Source organism: Hyperoodon ampullatus (genome assembly GCF_949752795.1).
Source record: "Hyperoodon ampullatus genome assembly, chromosome: 16".
In the NCBI taxonomy this organism is placed as follows: domain Eukaryota; kingdom Metazoa; phylum Chordata; class Mammalia; order Artiodactyla; family Ziphiidae; genus Hyperoodon; species Hyperoodon ampullatus.
In genome coordinates this window covers 77,974,574-77,996,882 of record NC_136929.1, presented here as the reverse complement: position 1 = coordinate 77,996,882, position 22,309 = coordinate 77,974,574, and the positions used below count along the sequence as shown (strand labels likewise).

General features: G+C 38.2%; 1 protein-coding gene and 1 pseudogene across 5 annotated transcripts in view; one reads left to right on the top strand and one right to left on the bottom strand.

Moving 5' to 3' along the window:
- Positions 1-22,309, bottom strand: part of PSPC1 (paraspeckle component 1) — a gene marked incomplete at its 5' end in the record, with an annotated part of 86,627 nt that overhangs the window by 33,107 nt on the left and 31,211 nt on the right. For 3 of the 4 annotated variants that reach the window (XR_013811313.1, XM_079721609.1, XM_079721608.1), the window contains one exon: positions 21,418-21,523. Coding sequence is in view for 3 of the 4 variants with exons in the window: in XM_079721609.1 (XP_079577735.1) it covers positions 21,418-21,523 (106 nt within the window). Of the gene's footprint in view, positions 1-14,679; positions 16,165-21,417; positions 21,524-22,309 lie in introns of those variants that run through there. The other variant, XM_079721610.1, reaches the window with a different exon arrangement.
- Positions 2,346-3,488, top strand: LOC307065214 (single-stranded DNA-binding protein, mitochondrial-like; annotated as a pseudogene). The gene is made up of 2 exons: positions 2,346-2,349; positions 3,036-3,488. The product of its transcript is annotated as a single-stranded DNA-binding protein, mitochondrial-like (transcript).

Here is a 22,309-nt window from a genome sequence, read left to right as displayed (position 1 = left end):
ATTATTTCACCCAGGACCTACAGATATACCATGAAAGCCTCCACTACACACAAGCAATTATTGAAAGATCAACATAATATTGCTTTCTTTATGAACAAGAATTTTTCTTGGAAACGAAAATAAAAGTGTTATTACAGTTGGAAAGTTCTGAAACAAAATGCTCTTGAGGTTACCTGTGACATAAAAAGCCATACAAATGTACAAAACGTTTTAAGTTTCGGTATAGAAACTACTTCCTAAAAACCCATTTACCAACAATAGTTATACAGAATTAACTTCAATGAAATCTCTAGGTGAAATTACCCAACATATCATAATTGAAATTTACATTACTATTTAATGATCTTGTGCAATACCAGACAAGTGTGTTAAATGTAGCAATCATAAAAAAACATTGAGGCAAAAGTAGCAATGTCTAAATCTAAAGAAAGCATTTTTCTACTTTTAAAAGCAGTCTTATTAATAAAATGCGTTGGTTTTAAAATACTAGTGAAAAACACCTATAAAGCTAGAAATAAAGGAAATAAAAGCCTATGATAGATAAATGCCACGAAGCAGCAAATCAACTGCCCATCTAACCTAACAGAGATGCCTCAAAAGTTAACCTTTAATGAAGCTATGATATGAGAAAAAAAACACTCACATAATAGCTTCATGAAGAAACGTTTCTCACTGCCTAGAAAACGTAAATACCAAAGCTTTCCCAAAGCTAACTTTTAACTTTCCAAAAAACAAATTTCTTTCATCATAAAACATTTGACTATTAATGGATACTATTACTGACCAGCAAAAAAGCTATTTTATAAAACTGACTACTGATGAAGTTATATAATTTTGCAATTATAGGGAAAATACTATCCTCTAATCACACTTAGCACTATTATCAATAAATTAAACCAAGCTGTCATTTCCTCATCAGCAAAGCCTATTGACAAAGTGTGGACTGTTTGGGCATATCCAAAATCTTCCAGGCACTATTTATATGAGATACTCTTCAAGAAGAGCTGCTTGCACTCCAGTACCAGAGAGTAAAATACATGGATTTTATGGCCCCAACATTTTTGGGGACAAAGGTGTAACATATTTTTTGACTTGTCTTAACTATGAAAGACTAGAAAGGCAATATCCAATCACTAACAGAGGGTAATTATTAGCCTCACTCTTTGAGACTTCAATTTTCAAATCCCCCTTAAATACCCCAACACCCTAGCTTCCTAGTCGTATTTTAAGGTTATTCTTTCTATAAACCTGCTACTACATACTTCTAGTAAAATGCAAGAGGCAGAAGTAATATTTAAGGGTAGTGTTATCAACAGACATTAAGACAGTACTTCTCATTATAACTTGATATATCAAATATCAATAAGGAGAATCACTTGAATAAGTGCACTTTAACTATGTACCCACCCCAATAGCAATACATAAATAAGGCCCTCACTTCTCCTACGAATTCTTCTAATATATTTTAAATTAGAACTGATACATGTGATATTTTTATAATACAAATTTTAATGATGTTTTATTACTTTACCAAAAATTATTGTGCTTTAACAGGCAACAACTTATATGTAAAAATCTCAAAAGACTGCAGTGTAAAATGATAAAAGCTACGATGAACACTCCATTTTAATTAATTCAATAAATCCTCATAGCAACCCTATGAAGGTCGACTATTATCCTTAGAGATCATAAAACTGAGTCATAGACCTGTTCAATAACTTACTCAGGGTCATACATGTAGCAAGTGGTTGAGGTGACCTACAAACTTCTGCCAAAACAGAGTTCACAGAATTTTCTTCTTCACAGGGCACCTTCATTCTTCAAGAATTCCAAGACTAACAAAAGGCAAGATTTTTAATGTATTCTTACCATGTTTGTAAAGCAATTATACTCCAATAATGATGTTAAAAAAACAAAAACAAACAACCAAAAAAACCCATGTCTACTAGTTAGACACATTTTGCTTCTCTTGTTCAAGTTCATTTCCCAGGAAGCTGAAACCTCTCTCATATTTCACTGCCTTTAAATTGAATAATAAAATGTTAATTTGTATTTTATGGAAAAAAAAGAATTCTGCATATGTATTCTTGAAAGCTGGTCAGTGAAATATGCCTAACTTTACCAAAAAAGAAAGTAAACTACAATTGATTCCAAAGCCGCATATCAAAGCAGCATTCCATCAACAAAAAGGTTGTTCTCAAGGTGTGGTTCCTGGAGTGAAGAGAGTCCCCAAGACACATCCAAGACGTGCACAAACTCAAAACTACTTTATTAGAACACAGTTCTAACACTGGTCTAATTGGGCTTTTCACTGAGACACTCGCAGGGATGGTGCAAGAGCAATGATGGGCAAAAATCCTGGTGTTTCAGCACAAACCAAGGCACTGGCATTCAATTTTTACCAGTAACCATTGTACTCTAGACATTACAATACAACTACATTTAAATGATTTCAATTATGGCTGTCCCAGCCAGAGCATCCAGAAAAGACTGAAGATTAGATTGTAAGAAAATAAAACAGGACTTCCCTGCTGGCACAGTGGTTAAGAATCCCCCTGCCCATGAGGGGGACACGGGTTCCAGTCCTGGTCCGGGAAGATCCCACATGCAGCGGAACTAAGCCCATGCGCCACAACTACTGAGCCTGCGCTCAAGAGCCCGCGAGCTGCAATTACTGAGTCCACGTGCTGCAGCTACTGAAGCCCATGTGCCTAGAGCCCGTGTTCCACAACAAGAGAAGCCCCAGCAAATGAGAAGCCCGTGCACCCCAAAGAAGAGTAGCCCCTGCCCGCCACAACTAAAGAAAGCCCGCGCGCAGCAACGAAGACCCAACACAGCCAAAAAATAAATTTTTTAAACAAATAAATAAGTAATTTTTTAAAAGAAAAGAAAACAGAAGCCGTATTTCAAAGAGCTGGATTTTATTTTTATTTTTTTTCTTTTTGGCCGAGCCACGGCATGCAGGATCTTAGTTTTCTGACCAGGGATCGAACCCAGGTGCCCCTGCAGTACAAGCGCACGGTCTTAACCACTAGACCACCAGGGAAGTCCTCAAAGAACTGTAGTACAGGTAGTTCATCAGTTTCTAAGACATGGGTCTGAAACAGCTACCAGTTTGGTTCTCGAAAGATCTCTGACTCGTGTTCAGTTACTTCGTCGAGTAGGTCAGGACCCTGTCATGAGACAGGTGGAAGAAATAACCCTATCACAGTATTTTCTCTGGCAGCAAATGAGATGTGGCGATCAGGGGAAAATGAAGCACACCAAATGGGTGAGGTCAGTCAAAAACACGGCACAGACTTTCAGTATTCTGACCAGGTCTCAGAGATGTGGCATATCAGTATGTGAAAAAGGGGTCTCGAATTTATGTGGACGGAAAGGTAGACTATGGTGAGTGTATGGATAAAAATAATGTGAGATGACAAGTAACAACAATTACAGATGATAACATTATATTTCCGAGTGACCAGACAAAAGAGTTGGCATAGAATGGACAATTCTTCTTTGGCCATTGTTTGGTACAGTCTCATTTCCAAATCATGACTGTCTTTATAGTTTATAAGGACAAGAATTAAAACACTCTTTTATATTAAAAAAATAATTAATTTCAACTATGAATACCTGGATGAAGCAGTAAAAATGATTAATTTTATTAAATCTCTAACTTTAGGTACATGTCTTTTTATTATTCTATGCAACAAAACAGATATATACATTAAGCATTTCTGCTGCATTCTGAAATATGGTGGTTATTTAAAAAAAAAACCATTCTTATGATTGGGTTGAAAGCTGAATAAGACACATTTTCTTGGAGCAAGATTTTTACTTGAGACAGCATTTGACAGACAAACCAAATAGTGACTTGTGTACCTGGCAGTAATTTCTGATGAGTGGCTGATATTAAGAAATGTGATTTGTTTTTAACTTTGTATAACAAAATACATTAACGTTTTTATGATTTGTGTAACTCAATTGGTCAATATTTTTCAGCTTGGTACATGACATTACAAACTCATGCATAGGTAAAAGATCCACTCAAAGGTAGACCAATGGATTCTAATGCAAAAGAGTACTTTTAAGAAAATACTGCTTGTCAAGTTTCACTGCACTATCAAACAACAATATTCACAATTATCTGAAAAGGTTAAAATATATATACCTCTCTCCACTTACTTATCCATGTGAAACCAGATTCTCTCCGTATTTTTTAACCAAAAGAGCATTTTGCAATAGGTGGAATGCAAAAGCAAATATGGGAAGCCAGCCATTTTCTTATAAAGCCAAACACTGAAAAACAGTAAAATACCACTCTTCCCACTACACAAAGTTGAGCATTAAAGAAATTTCAAAAAAAATGTAAAAATAAGGCCACTCTTCCCACTATAACACATTTTCTTTTAAATTTCTTTTAATTTCTTACATGGTAAACATTGATATAACCTAAACATAAAGCTCTTTGGGGTCTTCAATAATTTTTAATAGCTTTAAAAAAGGATTTGAAACCAAAAAGTTTGCTATCCACTGTTTTTGAACTCCAGTCAATATTTACTCATGAAAATGTAAAGTGGCAGAAATTTTGCACTAATGTAAATTAACTAAACCAGTATACCCCAATGTGCAGAACCTGACATTATTTTATGTATAATATTGATTTTTTCCCTTTAATACTTAATACTTAGGATATCAATCTGTGATTTTTGAAGATATTTTAGGGTTTTTTAGGTAATCTAATTTAAACAAATATTGACTCTATGTAATTATCAACTGGAACAACATTCTGCAGTCAATGACAAAATGTGCTCAGCTCACACACTGATCAGTCTAAGCCCTGACAGCCACCATCATTCTTCTTTAATTCATAAAGTCCTCTCTCATGTATGTCTCTAAAGAAACTTCTAAGGATTATCTAAGGATCACAATGTGCCACTTAGGTTCAATGTCTTAATAAAGAAAATGCTAAAAATCCTGATAAAAATGCTGAAATAAAACTTTTAAATCTAAAAGAAATATAATTCTAGAGAAACGTGTAAGTTCTGGCAAGTAACAATATTCAACCTTTTTCTCATTAAATATTCCTAGAATTTTTCCTAAAAATAAATTACTCTTAGCACTTGGAAATATAGCTTTCCCTTCACTAGAGAAGTTTACATACAAGAATAATAAGACTGTTAGATAGCTAGTCAAACTTTCACTGGAGAAAACAAACAAACTGTCAGCATCTGGAAATACTAGGTAACAAACATATTTACAAGTAAAGAATGGAACAGAAATCAATTATGTGAAATATTTTTTAAAAATAGGTATAAAGAAAAATAAAATCACAAAAAAGTAGGCCACTTTGCCAAGAAATTATCCATTCATTTAAAAAGTGTTAAGTTATGGAAAGGTGTGCATCAAGAAAGTAATCTTCTAATAAACTAAAAAGGGAAACAAGAAATGTTCCTATTAATAGAGCTCAAATAATAGCATGCAAACTTTCCAACATAACCAACAGAGAAAGTGTGGAAGACTTAACATTTTTAATTCAAGTAATAAAAAACAACACTTTCCAAGACATTATATCACTCACTGCTATATGGGGGGGGGGGGTATTTTAAGTAACATAAGACAATCTTTAAAATACACAATGTATAGTGGGTTTTTCCCTTCAATCTGCATTCCAAAATATCTGCCCCCATGAGTATTGAGGAAACATTCCTCAGGTTTATGATTGCTTAAGTGAAACTTTACATCCCATTTCATTAGGGAACTGTTAAATAAGACAAAAGAGTTACCACAACACATCTATTAGAATGTCCAAAATCCTAAATGGTGACAACAGGAAATGCTGGTGAGGATGTGAAGCAGCAGGAATTCTCATACACTGCTGGTGGGAATGCAGAATGGTATGCCCCCTTTTGGAAGACAATTTAACAGTTTCTTACAAAACTAAACATACTCTTACCATATGATCTAGCAATCACGCCCCTCGTTATTTACCCAAAGGCACTGAAAACTTATGTCCACACAAAAACCTACACACGGATATTTGTAACAACTTTATTCATAACTGACAACCAAGATGTCCTTCATTTGGTGAATGGATAAACAAACTGTGGTACATCAGATAATGGATTATTCAATGTTAAAAAGAAATGAGCTATCAAGCCATGAAAAAAACTAGAGGAGGGACCTTACTTAAATGCATATTACTAAAAAGCCAATATGAAAAGACTTCATATCGTATGATTCCAACTATACGACTTTCTGAAAAAGGCAAAAATATGGAGACAGGAAAAGAATCAGTGGTTGCCAGGGATTATGGGGAGGGAGGAATAATAGGTGGAGCACAGAGAATTTTTAGGGCAGTGAAACTACTCTGTGTGAGACTGAATGGTGGGTACGTGTCATTTTCCATTGGTCAAAACCCAGAGAACATGCAACACCGAATGTAAACTATGAACTTTTGGTGATGAGGCTATGTCAGACACAAGTGCACCCTGTACGCTGTGGGAAGCTGATGTTGGTGGGAATCTGACGTGAGGGCATCTGTACGTATGTGGGGTGAATGGGGTGCGTGGGAAATGTTCCTTCTGCTCAATTTTGCTGTGAACCTAAAACTACTCTAAAAAATAAAATTTACTTCTTAAAAACTTTAAAAATGTTTCTTTTTGAATAAATTATATCTTAATTTATATCACAAGTTTCAGTCATGAAATAATAAACATTTCTTACTTGTTAAATATTGAATCAGAAATAGAAGGAACCACAAATACAAGTAGGGGGCTTTATCCTTAGCTTACTGTACTGATTAACCTAAACACATGCGCCTCTTAAACTACATTCACTCAACAGTGTATTTTTGAAGCCTGGTTCAGGTAACTTTGTAAACAGATTGTTCTGAGGTCACTGTCAAATTCAACTGGTCAGCAAAATTAACTGCTACTTTTTAAAACATAAGATGGCTTTCTAATTGAAGATGAATTAAATATAACTACACATAATCTAGCATGCATCAAGAGACAGAAGGGAATAAATATTTTAAACAAATCAATTTTTAAAACGAATTTATATTGAGCTTAGAATTGTATTTCTCATCTATATGCCTGAGGGACATTTTCAAGTTTATCCTTTTCAACTGTCATGGAAAACTCCCTCTGAAAAGCTGCTTTTAAAAACTGAAATTAATTAGAAATATATATAATTATTCTACAAATTTAGTTATTTTATCCCAAACTCTTAAAGAAATCAGCAATCTGAATACCAACTACAACACAGACATAATACTTTTAATTACATCTTACCAAGGCACATATAATACTGGTGACTGGTTTGCATTTCTTTACCTGTAACCTCTTACCCAGTACATTTCCATATCAAAATCAAAACAACTATCATGACTGGCCAGATCAAGGGATGAAAGATTAAATTAAAGAGTAAATATAAGCTGCACAGGAAGCAATTCCAAATTGGTCCCACCAACAGAAGAAAGCAAACAAAGCATATGTGTTCCAATGTATGAAGAATTAAGTACGTATTTAAAACAGAGTATCTTTTTCTATTCATGATACTAGACATAAAACAAGTTATCTTAGCAGTCTACCAGAAGCTTTGAAAGCCTGACAAATTATACAGTTTCTAAGTAGATAACTCAAAGCAACAGATTCAAAATATACTAATATTTAAAATATTTAAATGATAACTAAATTCAAAAAGTTATTTAAAATTTACAATTATAAGATAAACTACTATATAAGCATTTCTAGTGCTTAAAAGCAGGATTTAGAAAAAGCAATAATACGTCAGATTAAGACATTATATATATCATGAGAATCGTGGCAAATTTATAACCAGAAAAGACAGGATTTGAAACGTGGTGCACAGTGTACTGGAGGATATCATAAGACAGAGGCAAACTCACCCATTTACTTTAAATTACTTGAAATTTCAAACAGAAGTAAATGCATTTCATCGGCAGAGCACGCTTACAAACCCAAGTTTTCTGCTCCCTGCCACTAGCAGTTAGTTAATAATTACACATGGATATCGATATTCACATTTATCTAGTTCGCTTTGGTAGAAAAATTCTGACATTTCAGGTGATACTACAGAGCCTCATGCCCTCAATATGAAGTACAGAAGATACGGGATACTGATTGGCCTAAAAAAATTTTTTTTTTTACATAATCACCGTGTAGGATAACTCCTGTAGGGTGCTCTAAATATTACAACAAGAAATCACAAAGCAGAACTAACAAGTTTTTATGTCTTCCTAGAACCTTCTGTTATTACTTCAAGCTATTTAATAACTGAACAAAATTCCTATTGTTTGCATTGCATGTAGTGGACATTTCGAAAACCATGTTCACTTTAGTTCACTTGTATTAGCCAATCTTGACTCTCCTCTTCTCCAAACCCTCTAAAAAGGTAAATATTACCTAAAAGATCTGACCATTCTGAACCAAGTAAGATTAGAAGAACTTACCATTTCACATGAAAAGACAGAGGTATACCTACAACACAGTGGAATAATAAACCAATCACATCAGTTTTTAAAATGCACCCAAAAGAGCCCCAGAAGAGTGCAGAGACTACACACTCACTCACTCTCCAGCATACAATTTTCTCTAAACTCTCAGAAATTTTTTTTTTTTTTTTTTTTTTTGCGGTACGCGGGCCTCTCACCGCTGTGGCCTCTCCCGTTACGGAGCACAGGCTCCAGATGCGCAGGCTCAGCAGCCATGGCTCACGGGCCCAGCCACTCCACGGCATGTGGGATCTTCCCGGACTGGGACACTAACCCGCGTCCCCTGCATCGGCAGGCGGACTCTCAACCACTGCGCCACCACGGAAGCCCTAAACTCTCAGAACTTTTTAGCTGCATCTCTTAACCTACCCCACATAGGTCCCCGGTCCCTAAAATACTCTAAAATCCTCAAAGATGTAACCCTGGGCTTCCCTGGTGGCGCAGTGATTGAGAGTTTGCCTGCCGATGCAGGGGACACAGGTTCGTGCCCCGGTCTGGGAAGATCCCACATGCCGCGGAGAGGTTGGGCCCGTGAGCCATGGCCGCTGAGCCTGTGTGTCCAGAGCCTGTGCTCTGCAATGGGAGAGGCCACAACGGTGAGAGGCCCGCATACCAGGAAGAAAAAAAAAAAAAAAAGATGTGACCCTGGGCTTGATTCCCCTCTGTATCCTCTATGAAGCTCAGGACTGTTTTGAACACAGGAAAAACAGGGAACAAATTTTTCCTACTAAAGGGAACCTAAAGTCTTTGTTTAAGACTATCTTGAAGGGATAGTCAAGTGGAATCTGCATGCTAAAAAGTTACGTGCTGAAAACCAAGCACAAAAAAATGGTTATTTTACTGTTTAAAATTTACTCTTGGGCTTCCCTGGTGGCGCAGTGGTTAAGAATCCGCCTGCCAATGCAGGGGTCCCAGGTTCAAGCCCTGGTTCAGGAAGATCCCACATGCCGCGGAGCAACGAATCCCATGCGCCACAACTACTAAGCCTGTGCTCTAGAGCCCATGAGCCACAACTACTGAAGCCCGTGTGCCTAGAGCCCGTACTCCGCAACAAGAGAAGCCCACGCACCGCAACGAAGAGTAGCCCCCATTTGCCGCAACTAGAGAAAGACCGCGCGCAGCAACAAAGACCCAATGCAGCCAAAAATAAATAAGTAAATAAATTTAAAATTTACTCTTTACTATGTGACTCCATTATGAACTCTACAAAAATAAATCAAAAGGTGCGTTTCAATGCCACCTATGTTTCAAAACCACTGATGCTGAACATCTGAAATGTTAGTATTAAATAAAAATACTGAGCTTTGGTGGCTCATAAAGAACCCTCAAAACTGTATGATGGGCTTCCCTGGTGGCGCAGTGGTTCAGAGTCCGCCTGCCGATGCAGGGGAAACGAGTTCATGCCCCGGTCCAGGAAGATCCCACATGCCGCGGAGCGGCTAGGCCCGTGAGCCATGGCTGCTGAGCCTGCGTGTCTGGAGCCTGTGCTCCGCAACGGGAGAGGCCACAACAGTGAGAGGCCCGGGTACCGCAAAAAAAAAAAAAAAAACGTATGATTGAGCTGCACGCTGTCATTTGAAAAAGAAGACATCAAACAACTATTTAACTCTCCCAATTTACATCTCAGTAACTACAATATAACAAATACAAGATTCCTGACCTCAAAAAACTCAAGAGGGCTCAAATACTGGACAACTGTGAGAAAATAATTAGATGGCAATTAAGTACTAAAAAAGAATCATATTAAAAATGATATAGGGGCTTCCCTGGTGGCACAGTGGTTGGGGGTCCGCCTGCCGATGCAGGGGACACGGGTTCGTGCCCCGGTCCAGGAAGATCCCACGTGCCGCGGAGCGGCTGGGCCCGTGAGCCATGGCTGCTGAGCCTGCGCGTCCGGAGCCTGTGCTCCGCAACGGGAGAGGCCACGACAGTGAGAGGCCCGCATACTGCAAAAAAAAAAAAAAAGATATAGGATCACAGCTGGGGTGAGTAGTCAGGGAAAGTTATGTATGTGCTGAGTATACACACTCCCCAGGAGGGAAAAAGAGATATGGGAATTTTTGTGGAATATGAGCCCCTCTGTAACTCTAATGGGAGGTAAGGCCGAAGAAGACACTAGAGTCATCTAATATGACACAGAAATAATTAAGTCCAACAAAGTGTCCTCTGATGAAGTGGTTAAAGAATATAAAGGACATGGTAACCATTTCAATCTGGATTCATTCAAAAGACTTCTAGGGCTTCCCTGGTGGCGCAGAGGTTGAGAGTCCGCCTGCCGATGCAGGGGACGCGGGTTCGTGCCCCGGTCTGGGAGGATCCCACGTGCTGCGGAGCGGCTGGGCCCGTGAGCTATGGCCGCTGAGCCTGCGCGTCCGGAGCCTGTGCTCCGCAACGGGAAAGGCCACAACAGTGAGAGGCCCACATACCACAAAAAAAAAAAAAAAAAAAAAAAAAAAAAAAAAAAAAAAAAAAGACTTCTAAACATGAATGATAAAACAGAGGGGGAATACGCTACTTATAATCGTAACATATGATTAGGGTGACCACACACACATCCTGGTTTGCCTGAAACAGCTTATTTTATGCCTGCTGTTAAAAAAAAAAGTAATTTTATATAGTACTCATATTCACTTGTCCGAGTTTGGATGAAAATTTTATGCTACCAGAAAACTACTAGAGCTAATCAATGAATATGGTAAAGTAGCAGGATACAAAATTAATGCACAGAAATCTCTTGCATTCCTATACACTAATGATGAAAAATCTGAACAAGAAATTAAGGAAACACTCCCATTTACCACTGCAACAAAAAGAATAAAATACCTAGGAATATACCTACCTAAGGAGACAAAAGACCTGTATGCAGAAAACTATAAGACACTGATGAAAGAAATAAAAGATGACATAAACAGATGGAGAAATATACCATGTTCTTGGATTGGAAGAATCAACACTGTGAAAATGACTATATTACCCAAAGCAACCTACGGATTCAATGCAATCCCTATCAAACTACCAATGGCATTCTTCACAGAATTAGAACAAAAAAAATCTTACAATTCATATGGAAACACAAAAGACCCCGAATAGCCAAAGCAATCTTGTGAAAGAAAAACGGAGCTGGAGGAATGGGGCTCCCAAACTTCAGACAATACTACAAAGCTACAGTAATCAAGACAGTATGGTACTGGCACAAAAACAGAAATATAGGTCAAATGAACAGAACAGAAAGACCAGAGAGAAACCCACGCACATATGGTCACCTTATCTTTTTTTTTTTTTTTTTTTTTTGCGGTATGTGGGCCTCTCACTGTTGTGGCCTCTCCCGTTGCGGAGCACAGGCTCCGGACACGCAGGCTCAATGGCCATGGCTCATGGGCCAAGCCGCTCCACGGCATGTGGGATCCTCCCAGACCGGGGCACGAACCCGTGTCCCCTGCATCGGCAGGCGGACTCTCAACCACTGCGCCACCAGGGAAGCCCCGGTCACCTTATCTTTGATAAAGGAGGCAAGGATGTACAATGGAGAAAAGACAGTCTCTTCAATAAGTGGTGCTGGGAAAACTGGACAGCTACATGTACAAGAATGAAATTAGAACACTCCCTAACACCATACACAAAAATAAACTCAAAATGCATTAAAGACCTAAATGTAAGGCCAGACACTATAAAACTCTTAGAGGAAAACACAGGCAGAACATTCTATGACATAAATCACAGCAAGATCTTTTTGGACCCACCTCCTAGAGAAATGGAAATAAAAACATAAATAAACAAATGGGACCTAATGAAACTTAAAAGCTTTGCACAGCAAAGGAAAACATAAACAACACAAAAAGACAACCCCCAGAATGGGAGAAAATATTTGCAAACGAAGCAACTGACAAAGGATTCATCTCCAAAATTTACAAGCAGCTCATCATGCAGCTCAGTATCAAAAAAACAGGGCTTCCCTGGTGGTACAGTGGTTGAGAGTCCACCTGCCAATGCAGGGGACACAGGTTCGTGCCCCGGTCTGCGAAGATCCCACATGCCGCGGAGCAGCTGGGCTCGTGAGCCATGGCCGCTGAGCCTGCACGTCCAGAGCCTGTGCTCTGCAATGGGAGAAGCCACAAGAGTGAGAGGCCCGCGTACCGCAAAAAAAAAAAAAAAAAAAAAAAAAATCCAAAAATGGGCAGAAGACCTAAATAGACATCCCTCCAAAGAAGATACACAGATTGCCAACAAACACATGAAAGGATGCTCAACATCACTAATCATTAGAGAAATGCAAATCAAAACTACAATGAGGTATCACCTCACATGGGTCAGAATGGCCATCATCAAAAAATCTACAGACGATAAATGCTGGAGAGGGTGTGGAGAAAAGGGAACCCTCTTGCACTGTTGGTGGGAATGTAAATTGATACAACCACTATGGAAAACAGTATGGAGGTTCCTTAAAAAACTAAAAATAGAACTATCATACGACCCAGCCATCCCACTACTGGGCATATACCCTGAGAAAAAACATAATTCAAAAAGAGTCACGTACCACAATGTTCACTGCAGCTCTATTTACAATAGCCAGGACATGGAAGCAACCTAAGTGTCCATCGACAGATGAATGGGTAAAGAAGATGTGGCACATATATACAACGGAATATTACTCAGCCATAAAAAGAAACAAAATTGAGTTCTTTGTAGTGAGGTGGATGGACCTAGAGTCTGTCATACAGAGTGAAGTAAGTCAGAAAGAGAAGAATAAATACCATATGCTGACACATATATATGGAATCTAAAAAAGAAAAAAGAAAATGGTTCTGAAGAACCTACAGGCAGGACAGGAATAAAGATGCAGACGCACAGAATGGACTTGAGGACACGGGGAGGGGGAAGGGTAAGCCGGGACGAAGTGAGAGAATGGCATGGACATATATGCACTACCAAATGTGAAAGAGCTAGTGGGAAACAGCCGCATAGCACAGGGAGATCAGCTCGGTGCTTTGTGACCACCTAGAGGGGTGGGATAGGGAGGGTGGGAGGAAGACACAAGAGGGAGGAGATATGGGGATATATGTATAGCTGATTAATTTTGTTATAAAGCAGAAACTAACACACCATTGCAAAGCAATTATATTCCAATAAAGATGTTAAAAAAGAAAATTTTAAAGTTTTCCTTACAAATAATTAGATATTATTAATATTATTAAATAATCCTTTTGAGAAGTGATCAAAGATTTCAACAGCTGGTTAAAATTGATATTATATCTTCAACACAAGTGCCCCAAATCATCAAAATCCTAAGGATCACTTCCTAGAGTATATGTTAACCTTATAAATATGTATCTTTGTTTTCATTTGACAATAAAAGTCTAAGTTCCAATTATGTACCATCCTTAAATATTCAGAAAAGTTCTTCGCTCATTGTAGGAAACCAAATTATTTTAGTAAATAAATAAAACATATTAATAACAAAAATTGGGCACAACTAGAGCATTGTATGCAAGGCCACTGCAATATAACTGTTATTATCCATTCTGATTTTTACCATCATGTCCAAACCATCAGAAGCAGGCTGTCATTATACCAGCAATAGGTAATAACCTTCCCACACCTAAATCTGACTCCAAACACTACAGCAAATAATTCTTCAGTTATTTCCATAGGATGATGAAGAGGCTATAAAAACCCCTTGTGAAATATGTCCTTTGTTCAAATGTGTCAGATATTTAGCCTTCCTAAATAACGCCATCTTCTACTTCAATACAACCAAATTACTTGTTAAAGCTAAATAATTTACTGAAAAAGAGAAGTGATGGCCATGTGAAAACCACAAAATGGCAGCTTCTCTCAAAAATTCACGAACTATTTCAGAAAACGTATTTGTACCTCCTCATTAGTAAGTGACAACTGGGGTCGGTTGGCTCTGCCAGCACCTATTAATGAAAGTTCATTACTGACTAGAGTTTCTGTCCTGAGTTTTGTACAGCGAACATGGGGGGAGGGGTTAGGTTATAAATAAATCAAGGAATGATGATAAGAGAAACCATACTCACTCAAGAAGCAGGAAGGGACTGGCATAAAATTAAACAACAGGCCAAATGTGGCAGCTCTTCCCATAACTTCTGCTCTGATTTATAACCATGACTACTAATGAACCTTCTGAATACTAATTTGGATTCTTCAGAACCAAGAACCAAGGTTCTAGGGTATGAGGCACTCTGCTCAATAAACCTTCTAAAAACACTGGAAAAGAACATGTAAGTTAATATAATTACATTTTAAGTCACAAACTCTTTATGAGTTTGGTTAACATGAGCCACTTTTTATAGATTCCCCCCCAACTCTCAGACTGGCCTGAGATCAGAGGTTGGCAAACTTTTTGGGGAAAGGGCCAGATAGTATTCCAGGCTCTGCTGGCCATACAGTCTTGACACAGCCTTAGAGTTAAGTCACCACTGGTCAACGCTGCCATTTTGGGGCAAAGCAACCATAAACAAAACATAAATACAGCTGTGTTCCAATAAAGCTGTTCAGAAAAAAATAGGCAGTGTTCAGATTTGGCCTGGCTTACCCTAGTCTGTAGACCTCCAGTCCAGATGAAATATTTTTAAAACTAAAAATTAATGTATCATTTGAGATAATACTCCCTTCCATATATAGGATGAAAGCCCAACTAAAAGTTGCCACACGAAAATCCCACAGAGCACGATTCACAGACAATACTGTGCCATTTATACTGTTAACTGTGTGAATTGTGTCTGCCATGTCCAATGACCCTGAGCTCTCCCTTAAAACTCCCCAGATCCCATAAAAAATTCAACGGCTACTACTATTCTCATGTCAACATATGTCTCACTGCAACATATGGCCAGTGGTTTTCGATCTCCGCCAACGAAAATAAGCAAGCTGAAGAGCTTTTTTTTTTTTTTTTTTTTTTTTCGGCACGCGGGCCTCTCACAGGCTCTGTACGTGCAGGCTCAGCGGCCATGGCTCACGGGCCCAGCCCCTCCACGGCATGTGGGATCTTCCCGGACTGGGGCACGAACCTGTGTCCCCTGCATCGGCAGGCGGACTCTCAACCACTGCGCCACCAGGGAAGCCCTGAAGAGCTTTTTTCTTTTTTTTTTTTTTTTTTCTTTTTTTTTTTTTTTTTTTTAATTTATTTTGCTGTAAGTGGGCCTCTCACTGTTGTGGCCTCTCCCGTTGCGGAGCATAGGCCCCGGACGCACAGGCTCAGCGGCCATGGCTCACAGGCCCAGCCTCTCCGCGGCATGTGGGATCTTCCCGGACCAGGGCACGAACCCGTGTCCCCTGCATCGGCAGGCGGACTCTCAACCACTGCGCCACCAGGGAAGCCCCCTGAAGAGCTTTTTAAAATGCAGATCCCATGGCTCCAACCCAGGCCCACTGGAGTAGATCTCAGCCATTTTTCTTTTTTTTTTTTTTTTTTTGCAGTACGTGGGCCTCTCACTGCTGTGGCCTCTCCCGCTGCGGAGCACAGGCTCCGGACACGCAGGCTCAGTGGCCATGGCTCACGGGCCCAGCTGCTCCACGGCATGCGGGATCCTCCCGGACCAGGGCACGAACCCGTGTCCCCTGCATCGGCAGGCGGACTCTCAACCACTGCGCCACCATGGAAGCCCCATTTTTCTTTTTTACGTTCCATAGATGTGCTGCAAAGATTGAAAACTACAGTATTTAGTCGAAACTGTCAATGGACAACCCATCAGAATCTACTGGGATCACAAATGAATCAATTAAGTAGGACGGAGACCTGAGAACCCACATTTTTTGAAAGCTCCCTGAGTGCTTATGATGCACAACATGAAACACTACCGTGGAAGAGGTGTTACCCTCTTAGCCAGGCTACATCTGCTGTGGCCTCTCTGCTCAATAATCCCAGGAGCTACAAAGGAATACCTCTAAGGAACATGGGTCAAATTACTGCCTTGGTATATAATACACATTCGGGTCTTTATGCACGTGTTCATTTCTCGAGGGCCAGTCTCACCTACTCAAACAGGAATAAAAGTTATTCCATATCAATTCATGTATAGATCTTAAAACAGATATGAAGGGCTATTCTCTTCTTCACTAAAAATCAAACATTAATATTTACCAGGCCAGATAAAGAAACTTCTTAAGTTTTAAAACAAAGTAGCATCCAATCTAAGCACTGCCCCAATTTTCCCAATGAAAGTCTTTTTATAACTACATGATACAACTACTAAAGCCAGAATGACATTTAGATATTTTATGACTTACTCATTTTTCCAAGAAAACAAAGTTTACTCCAGGAAACTGCATTTTAAAAATATTCTAATTAAAATCTCCCCTTTACTCCAAACCAAACTGTATCCACAAATAAAGACTAGTACACGGCAGTACTTAAATGTTTAAACTACTGAATCTACAGTAAGTGAAACAACCTAATATTAAAAAGTCACAAAACAATCATAAACAGTCTCACAAATTCTTACTGTAACAGAATAACCTCTGTGATGTGTTCAAAAGCTGTAAAACTGCCATAAGTAGAAAATTTCAACCTAGTAAAATACTATCTAGAAAATGGTTCAAATACACTATGGTAAAGATAAACCTAAATGTAATTAAGGCACAGAATAAAAATATATACATTGTTATGGGAGTCAAAAATGTGTTATGCTGGGCTTCCCTGGTGGCACAGTGGTTGAGAGTCCGCCTGCCGATGCAGGGGACACGGATTCGTGCCCCGGTCCAGGAAGATCCCACATGCCGCGGAGCGGCTGGGCCCGTGAGCCACGGCCGCTGAGCCTGCACGTCCGGAGCCTGTGCTCCGCAACGGGAGAGGCCACAACAGTGAGAGGCCCGCGTACCGCAAAAAAAAAAAAAAAAGTGTTATGCTACAGGAGTGAAAACTAACATGTTTAATCTGTAATTACCAGATCTATTACCAAAGAGCATGACTTCTTCTTAGGAGGAATAAGGTATGAAATTAAAATGACAGCTTCTAACTGACGAACAGCTGGTATATCCTTGAAACTCTTAAAAATATATGCACATGGGGCTTCCCTGGTGGCGCAGTGGTTGAGAGTCCGCCTGCCAATGCAGGGGACACGGGTTCGTGCCCCGGTCCGCGATGATCCCACATGCCGCGGAGCGGCTGGGCCCGTGAGCCATGGCTGCTGAGCCTGCACATCCGGAGCCTGTGCTCCGCAACGGGAGAGGCCACAACAGTGAGAGGCCCGCGTACAACACACACACAAAAATATATATATATATTTTTTTTCACATGTATGTCATCATATTATGATAAATTTGAAAGCTAACAACAACAACAAAAAAACCCCCATAAACCATGACCAGACATGACGCATCTTTTCTTTTGGGAAGGGCGGGGGCTGCGCTATGCAGCATGTGGGGTCTTAGTTCCCCGACCACGGTTCAAACCTGTGCCCCTTGCATTGGGAGTGAGAAGTCTTAACCACTGGACCACCAGGGAAGTCCAGATGTGTCTTTTGTTACGTTAAAAAATATATATATTATTCAAGACAAAGTATTTATTTTATACTTCAAAGCCCATACTATTAGTTGTGCTGGAATATTCCTAACAGGAATATTAGAAAGAAATGTGAGATGGCATCTTAAAATGAACCAAGTAAACCTACATGACTTTTACTACCCAGGCAAGCTGAACACTTACCATTTGATTCCTCCCTTTATACTGAACAGTGAGAAAAGAGAAGCACATAAGAGGGCCTAATTTCAAAGCTTTTAAAAACAAAAACAAACATTAAAATTGTTTAACAATTTTTCCCAAAGACAGTTTTCAAAGTAAATGAAGAATAACTAGTGCAACAATGGCCTCAATGTTTCTTCTATTAACACAAACCAGTCAAGACTAGTATAGAGCTTTTGTTAATATTTCTTTAGTGCTTGATTAGTTTATATTAACAAGCATTATGGAGCTAGGAACCAAATAAAACTGATACCAAAATGATGAAAAACTTGTGTCTATTCATAATTTCTAATCTCAAAAAAATCTAAAAATAGAACAAAGACTATATTTTCCCCTAGATATTTAATTCCATTACTACATACTATGATTCCTTTCCAGAAAATTAAGAACATAGTAACTTTGTGGTCTAACATGAGTATTAATTTTTTTTAAAAAGTCACCAAGGGCCTCCCTGGTGGCGCAGTGGTTGAGAGTCCGCCTGCCGATGCAGGGGATACGGGTTCGTGCCCCGGTCCAGGAGGATCCCATATGCCGCGGAGCGGCTGGGCCCGTGAGCCATGGCCGCTGAGCCTGCGCGTCCGGAGCCTGTGCTCCGCAACGGGAGAGGCCACAGCAGTGAGAGGCCCGCGTACCGCAAAAAAAAAAAAAAAAAAAAAAAGTCACCAACACTCCAGCCCAGGATTCATCAAACTTTTTCTATAAAGGGCCAAAGAGTATTTTAGGTTTTGTGGGTCAAAAATACTCTGTTTAGTAGTCTTTTTTTTTTTTTTTTTCCTTGTCCATCAACCCTTTAAAAATGTATAAAAATGGGTGGAGGTTCCAGGCTAGAGTTTGCAGACTTCTGCTCCAGCCAAATTAATCTTATGATGCTTCAAATATGCAACACATACTTTAAGTAACTACTTAAAATTATCTTAATATTAAAATATTTATTTGATCATCTAAGTTTTCTAAGAGCATAAACTTGTGAAACAATAAATAATCTATTTTTGAAATGCCAATAAATCTGTCATATTTTTAAGTATCTAATTTGTTTATTCTTAAAGTTCCTTGGCGATCTATAAAATTTTACCCACCACTAAAATGATTTTGAAACATTCGACTGTTTTTAAGAATTTGCAGTATTTCAATTTTAAACTGTAGCAACATTTCTAATAGTTTTTCAATAGAAAAGTAAAGTCGAAACTATCTGTTGTCCTTTATTAATTATACCTATATTAAATACCACTGAACATATTAAAAAACACTGGTATAAGTTTTTTTAAAACTGTGAAATTTCAAAGAATGAAGAGTTTGCAATCAAGCTTATGATGTAGCCAACTTAAATTTAACAGAATATATTTTATTTAATCATTTCCTTCTGGTCCCTAAATGATTTACATCATTACACATAGCTACACATTTGCTCCAAGAATATAAAGTTTATGCCAGAAAAATACTAAGAAAGCTAATTCCACCAACTTTACTATAAGCAGGCACTTTAAAAAAAGATACGTTGAGGTACATAAAAGAACTGGGAAGAATTTCCCAATCCTCAATGGAATTAAATAAAATTTCTCTAAGAAATATATCACATGTGGTTTACATCTTGACTGTATTTTAAAATAAAAACGCTAGTTACTAGTTTTCAAAATATATGCGCCTGAAATTTTTTTTTAATTCCACATTCTTTTATAACATCATAAAATATCCTCACATTGATAAACCCAACAGATTTATGTTCAAATGTAACTATGAAAAAGGAGAAGACCACTGTTTAAATATGTCACTATGCAAGTGCTATGTATCCAAGAGGAAAAGAGAATTGCAATACTGCTAGAAATTATTCAAAAAGAAAATTCACAATGCTTAAAAAATGTACTCAGCTAATTTTCTAATGGGATTTTAAAATCTATTAATTTAAACTTTTAGTGTGACTTATAAATAATAAAAAAATTTTCTAACTGAATTTAAATGCCATATAATTTTCATTCAAAGGATATTTACTTGATGGAAGGCAAGATAAAAAGTTCTTGTTGCTATTCTACTTAGAATTTATTTTGCTGTCTGTATTCATTTTAATTTAAGTATCTTTTTAATTTTCCAGGGACAAAAGAACAGGGACAGAGACAGTCAGAAAAAAAGACACCAATGATTAGAATTAATACATTTAGCCTCAGAAACTTACTTACTAAAGAATCATGGCTTTTGAACAGCTAGAGGAAAAAAATACTGGTAAGTATTTTTTAGAATGAGTTTTTAAGCTGGCATTCATCTAAGGTGAACAATGAGACTCTGTTAATTATTATTAAGACCCTGTGGGTTATAAGCTACTTGAAGTATCCTTTTTTGCCCTACCATTTTGCCTCCCCAAAACAAAACCCTGAATCAGATAACGTCTTTGGAACTAACTCCAGTTTACAAGAAATTCGGGCATAAACAAACTTGTTGAACATCACTGCAAGGATACAGTCAACAAAATCCAGGACGTGAGATACTCTATACAAGGAGCTGTTTCTTTAAAAAAAAAAAAATAAGGAAAAAACGAAAATGAGGGAGAGAAAACCTATAGACTAAAATGATTGGATTTATCAACCTGAAGAAACCAATTACTTTAAAAAAAAAAAAAAGTAAGACTTGGGCAAACTGGGGCTTTTACTAGTTAATATTAAATAACTGGCAATTTTTAAGATATGATAAAGACATTTTTTGAGAGTCCTTATCTTTTAGAGATACATACTAAAATACGAATGAAATCATATGAAGTCAGGGATTTCATATAAAAAAATTAGGGAAAGTGGGTATACTTAAAGATGAAAAAGATCTGCTAAGTATTGATAACTGTTATGGCTGAGTGATGAGCACATACTACTTCTACTTTTCTATATGTCTACCAAACTAAAGAATTTTTAATATCAATTAACAGTGAAAATCAGTCAAGTGGAGATGATGAATTTATCAAGATTCCTAATTTAGTAGGAATTAAAAACAGATAAAGTAAAATGGAGAAAAATTTAATATTCATTTCATAAAGCATGATTATCTTCAGAAACTAATTTTAATTTACTACCTGTAAGAGGTTAAGAAATTCGTTAGTTTAACATAAACACGACAAATCCAGAAAGATTAGAAAATATATTACTATATAAAGCAGAATCTAAAGAATTCTAAACATGTATCATCCACCTGACAATGTAAAATCACTTTAGTTAACCAGCATTTTACTTACATTTTCCATATAGTTTGGCTTAAAGCCCTCCTGCTGTCGCCTCAGCTCCTCCTGTTCTCTGTGTCGGATCATTTCCTCTTCACGACGACGGTGCTCTTCTTCATGCCTGAGAGATTTTTAAATAAAAACTCAGGGTGGTTGACATATAAGCCGTAATACGGTATTTTATTTCAGGTAAAACAAAATCATTTATGTATATCATTTATTTATACATTATGCCAAATCTGTGATAACGAGTGGCTTACCAGATTTACGTTCCTTTTATTTTGCTCTAAACCATTAATAAATCAAACAAACCAATAAAATAATTTATCTAGGGTCAATCAAAAAAGTAAAGTAGGGCTTCCCTGGTGGCGCAGTGGTTGAGAGTCCGCCTGCCAATGCAGGGGACACGGGTTCGTGCCCCGGTCCGGGAAGATCCCACATGCTGCGGAGCGGCTAGGCCCGTGAGCCATGGCCGCTGAGCCTGCGCGTCCGGAGCCTGTGCTTCGCAATGGGAGAGGCCACAACAGTGAGAGGCCCACGTACCGCAAAAAAAAAAAAAAAAAAAGTAAAGTAACAGCATATAACTAGGATAATTATGTGCTTACAGTCAAAAACTCCAGAAACCAAAAGCTCAAACCAGTACTCTATTACTGTACAAAGAGAAAGCCTGGGATTCACCACTGGCACAGCAGAGTTAGTTCTTAAAGACACTCAGAACCTATTCCAATACAAGCCACTGCAAAGGACCACACTGCCTAGACAAAAATCCTACTATGTGCAAAAGGAAGCCTTAACGTTCTCTCCCCCATTTCATTAATGCACTGAGGAAAGTATGCACCTGGAGCAGGTGTCTGCATACCACCTGTTTTCGCAAATTAAGTTTTACGGGACAATCATTCCCTCACTG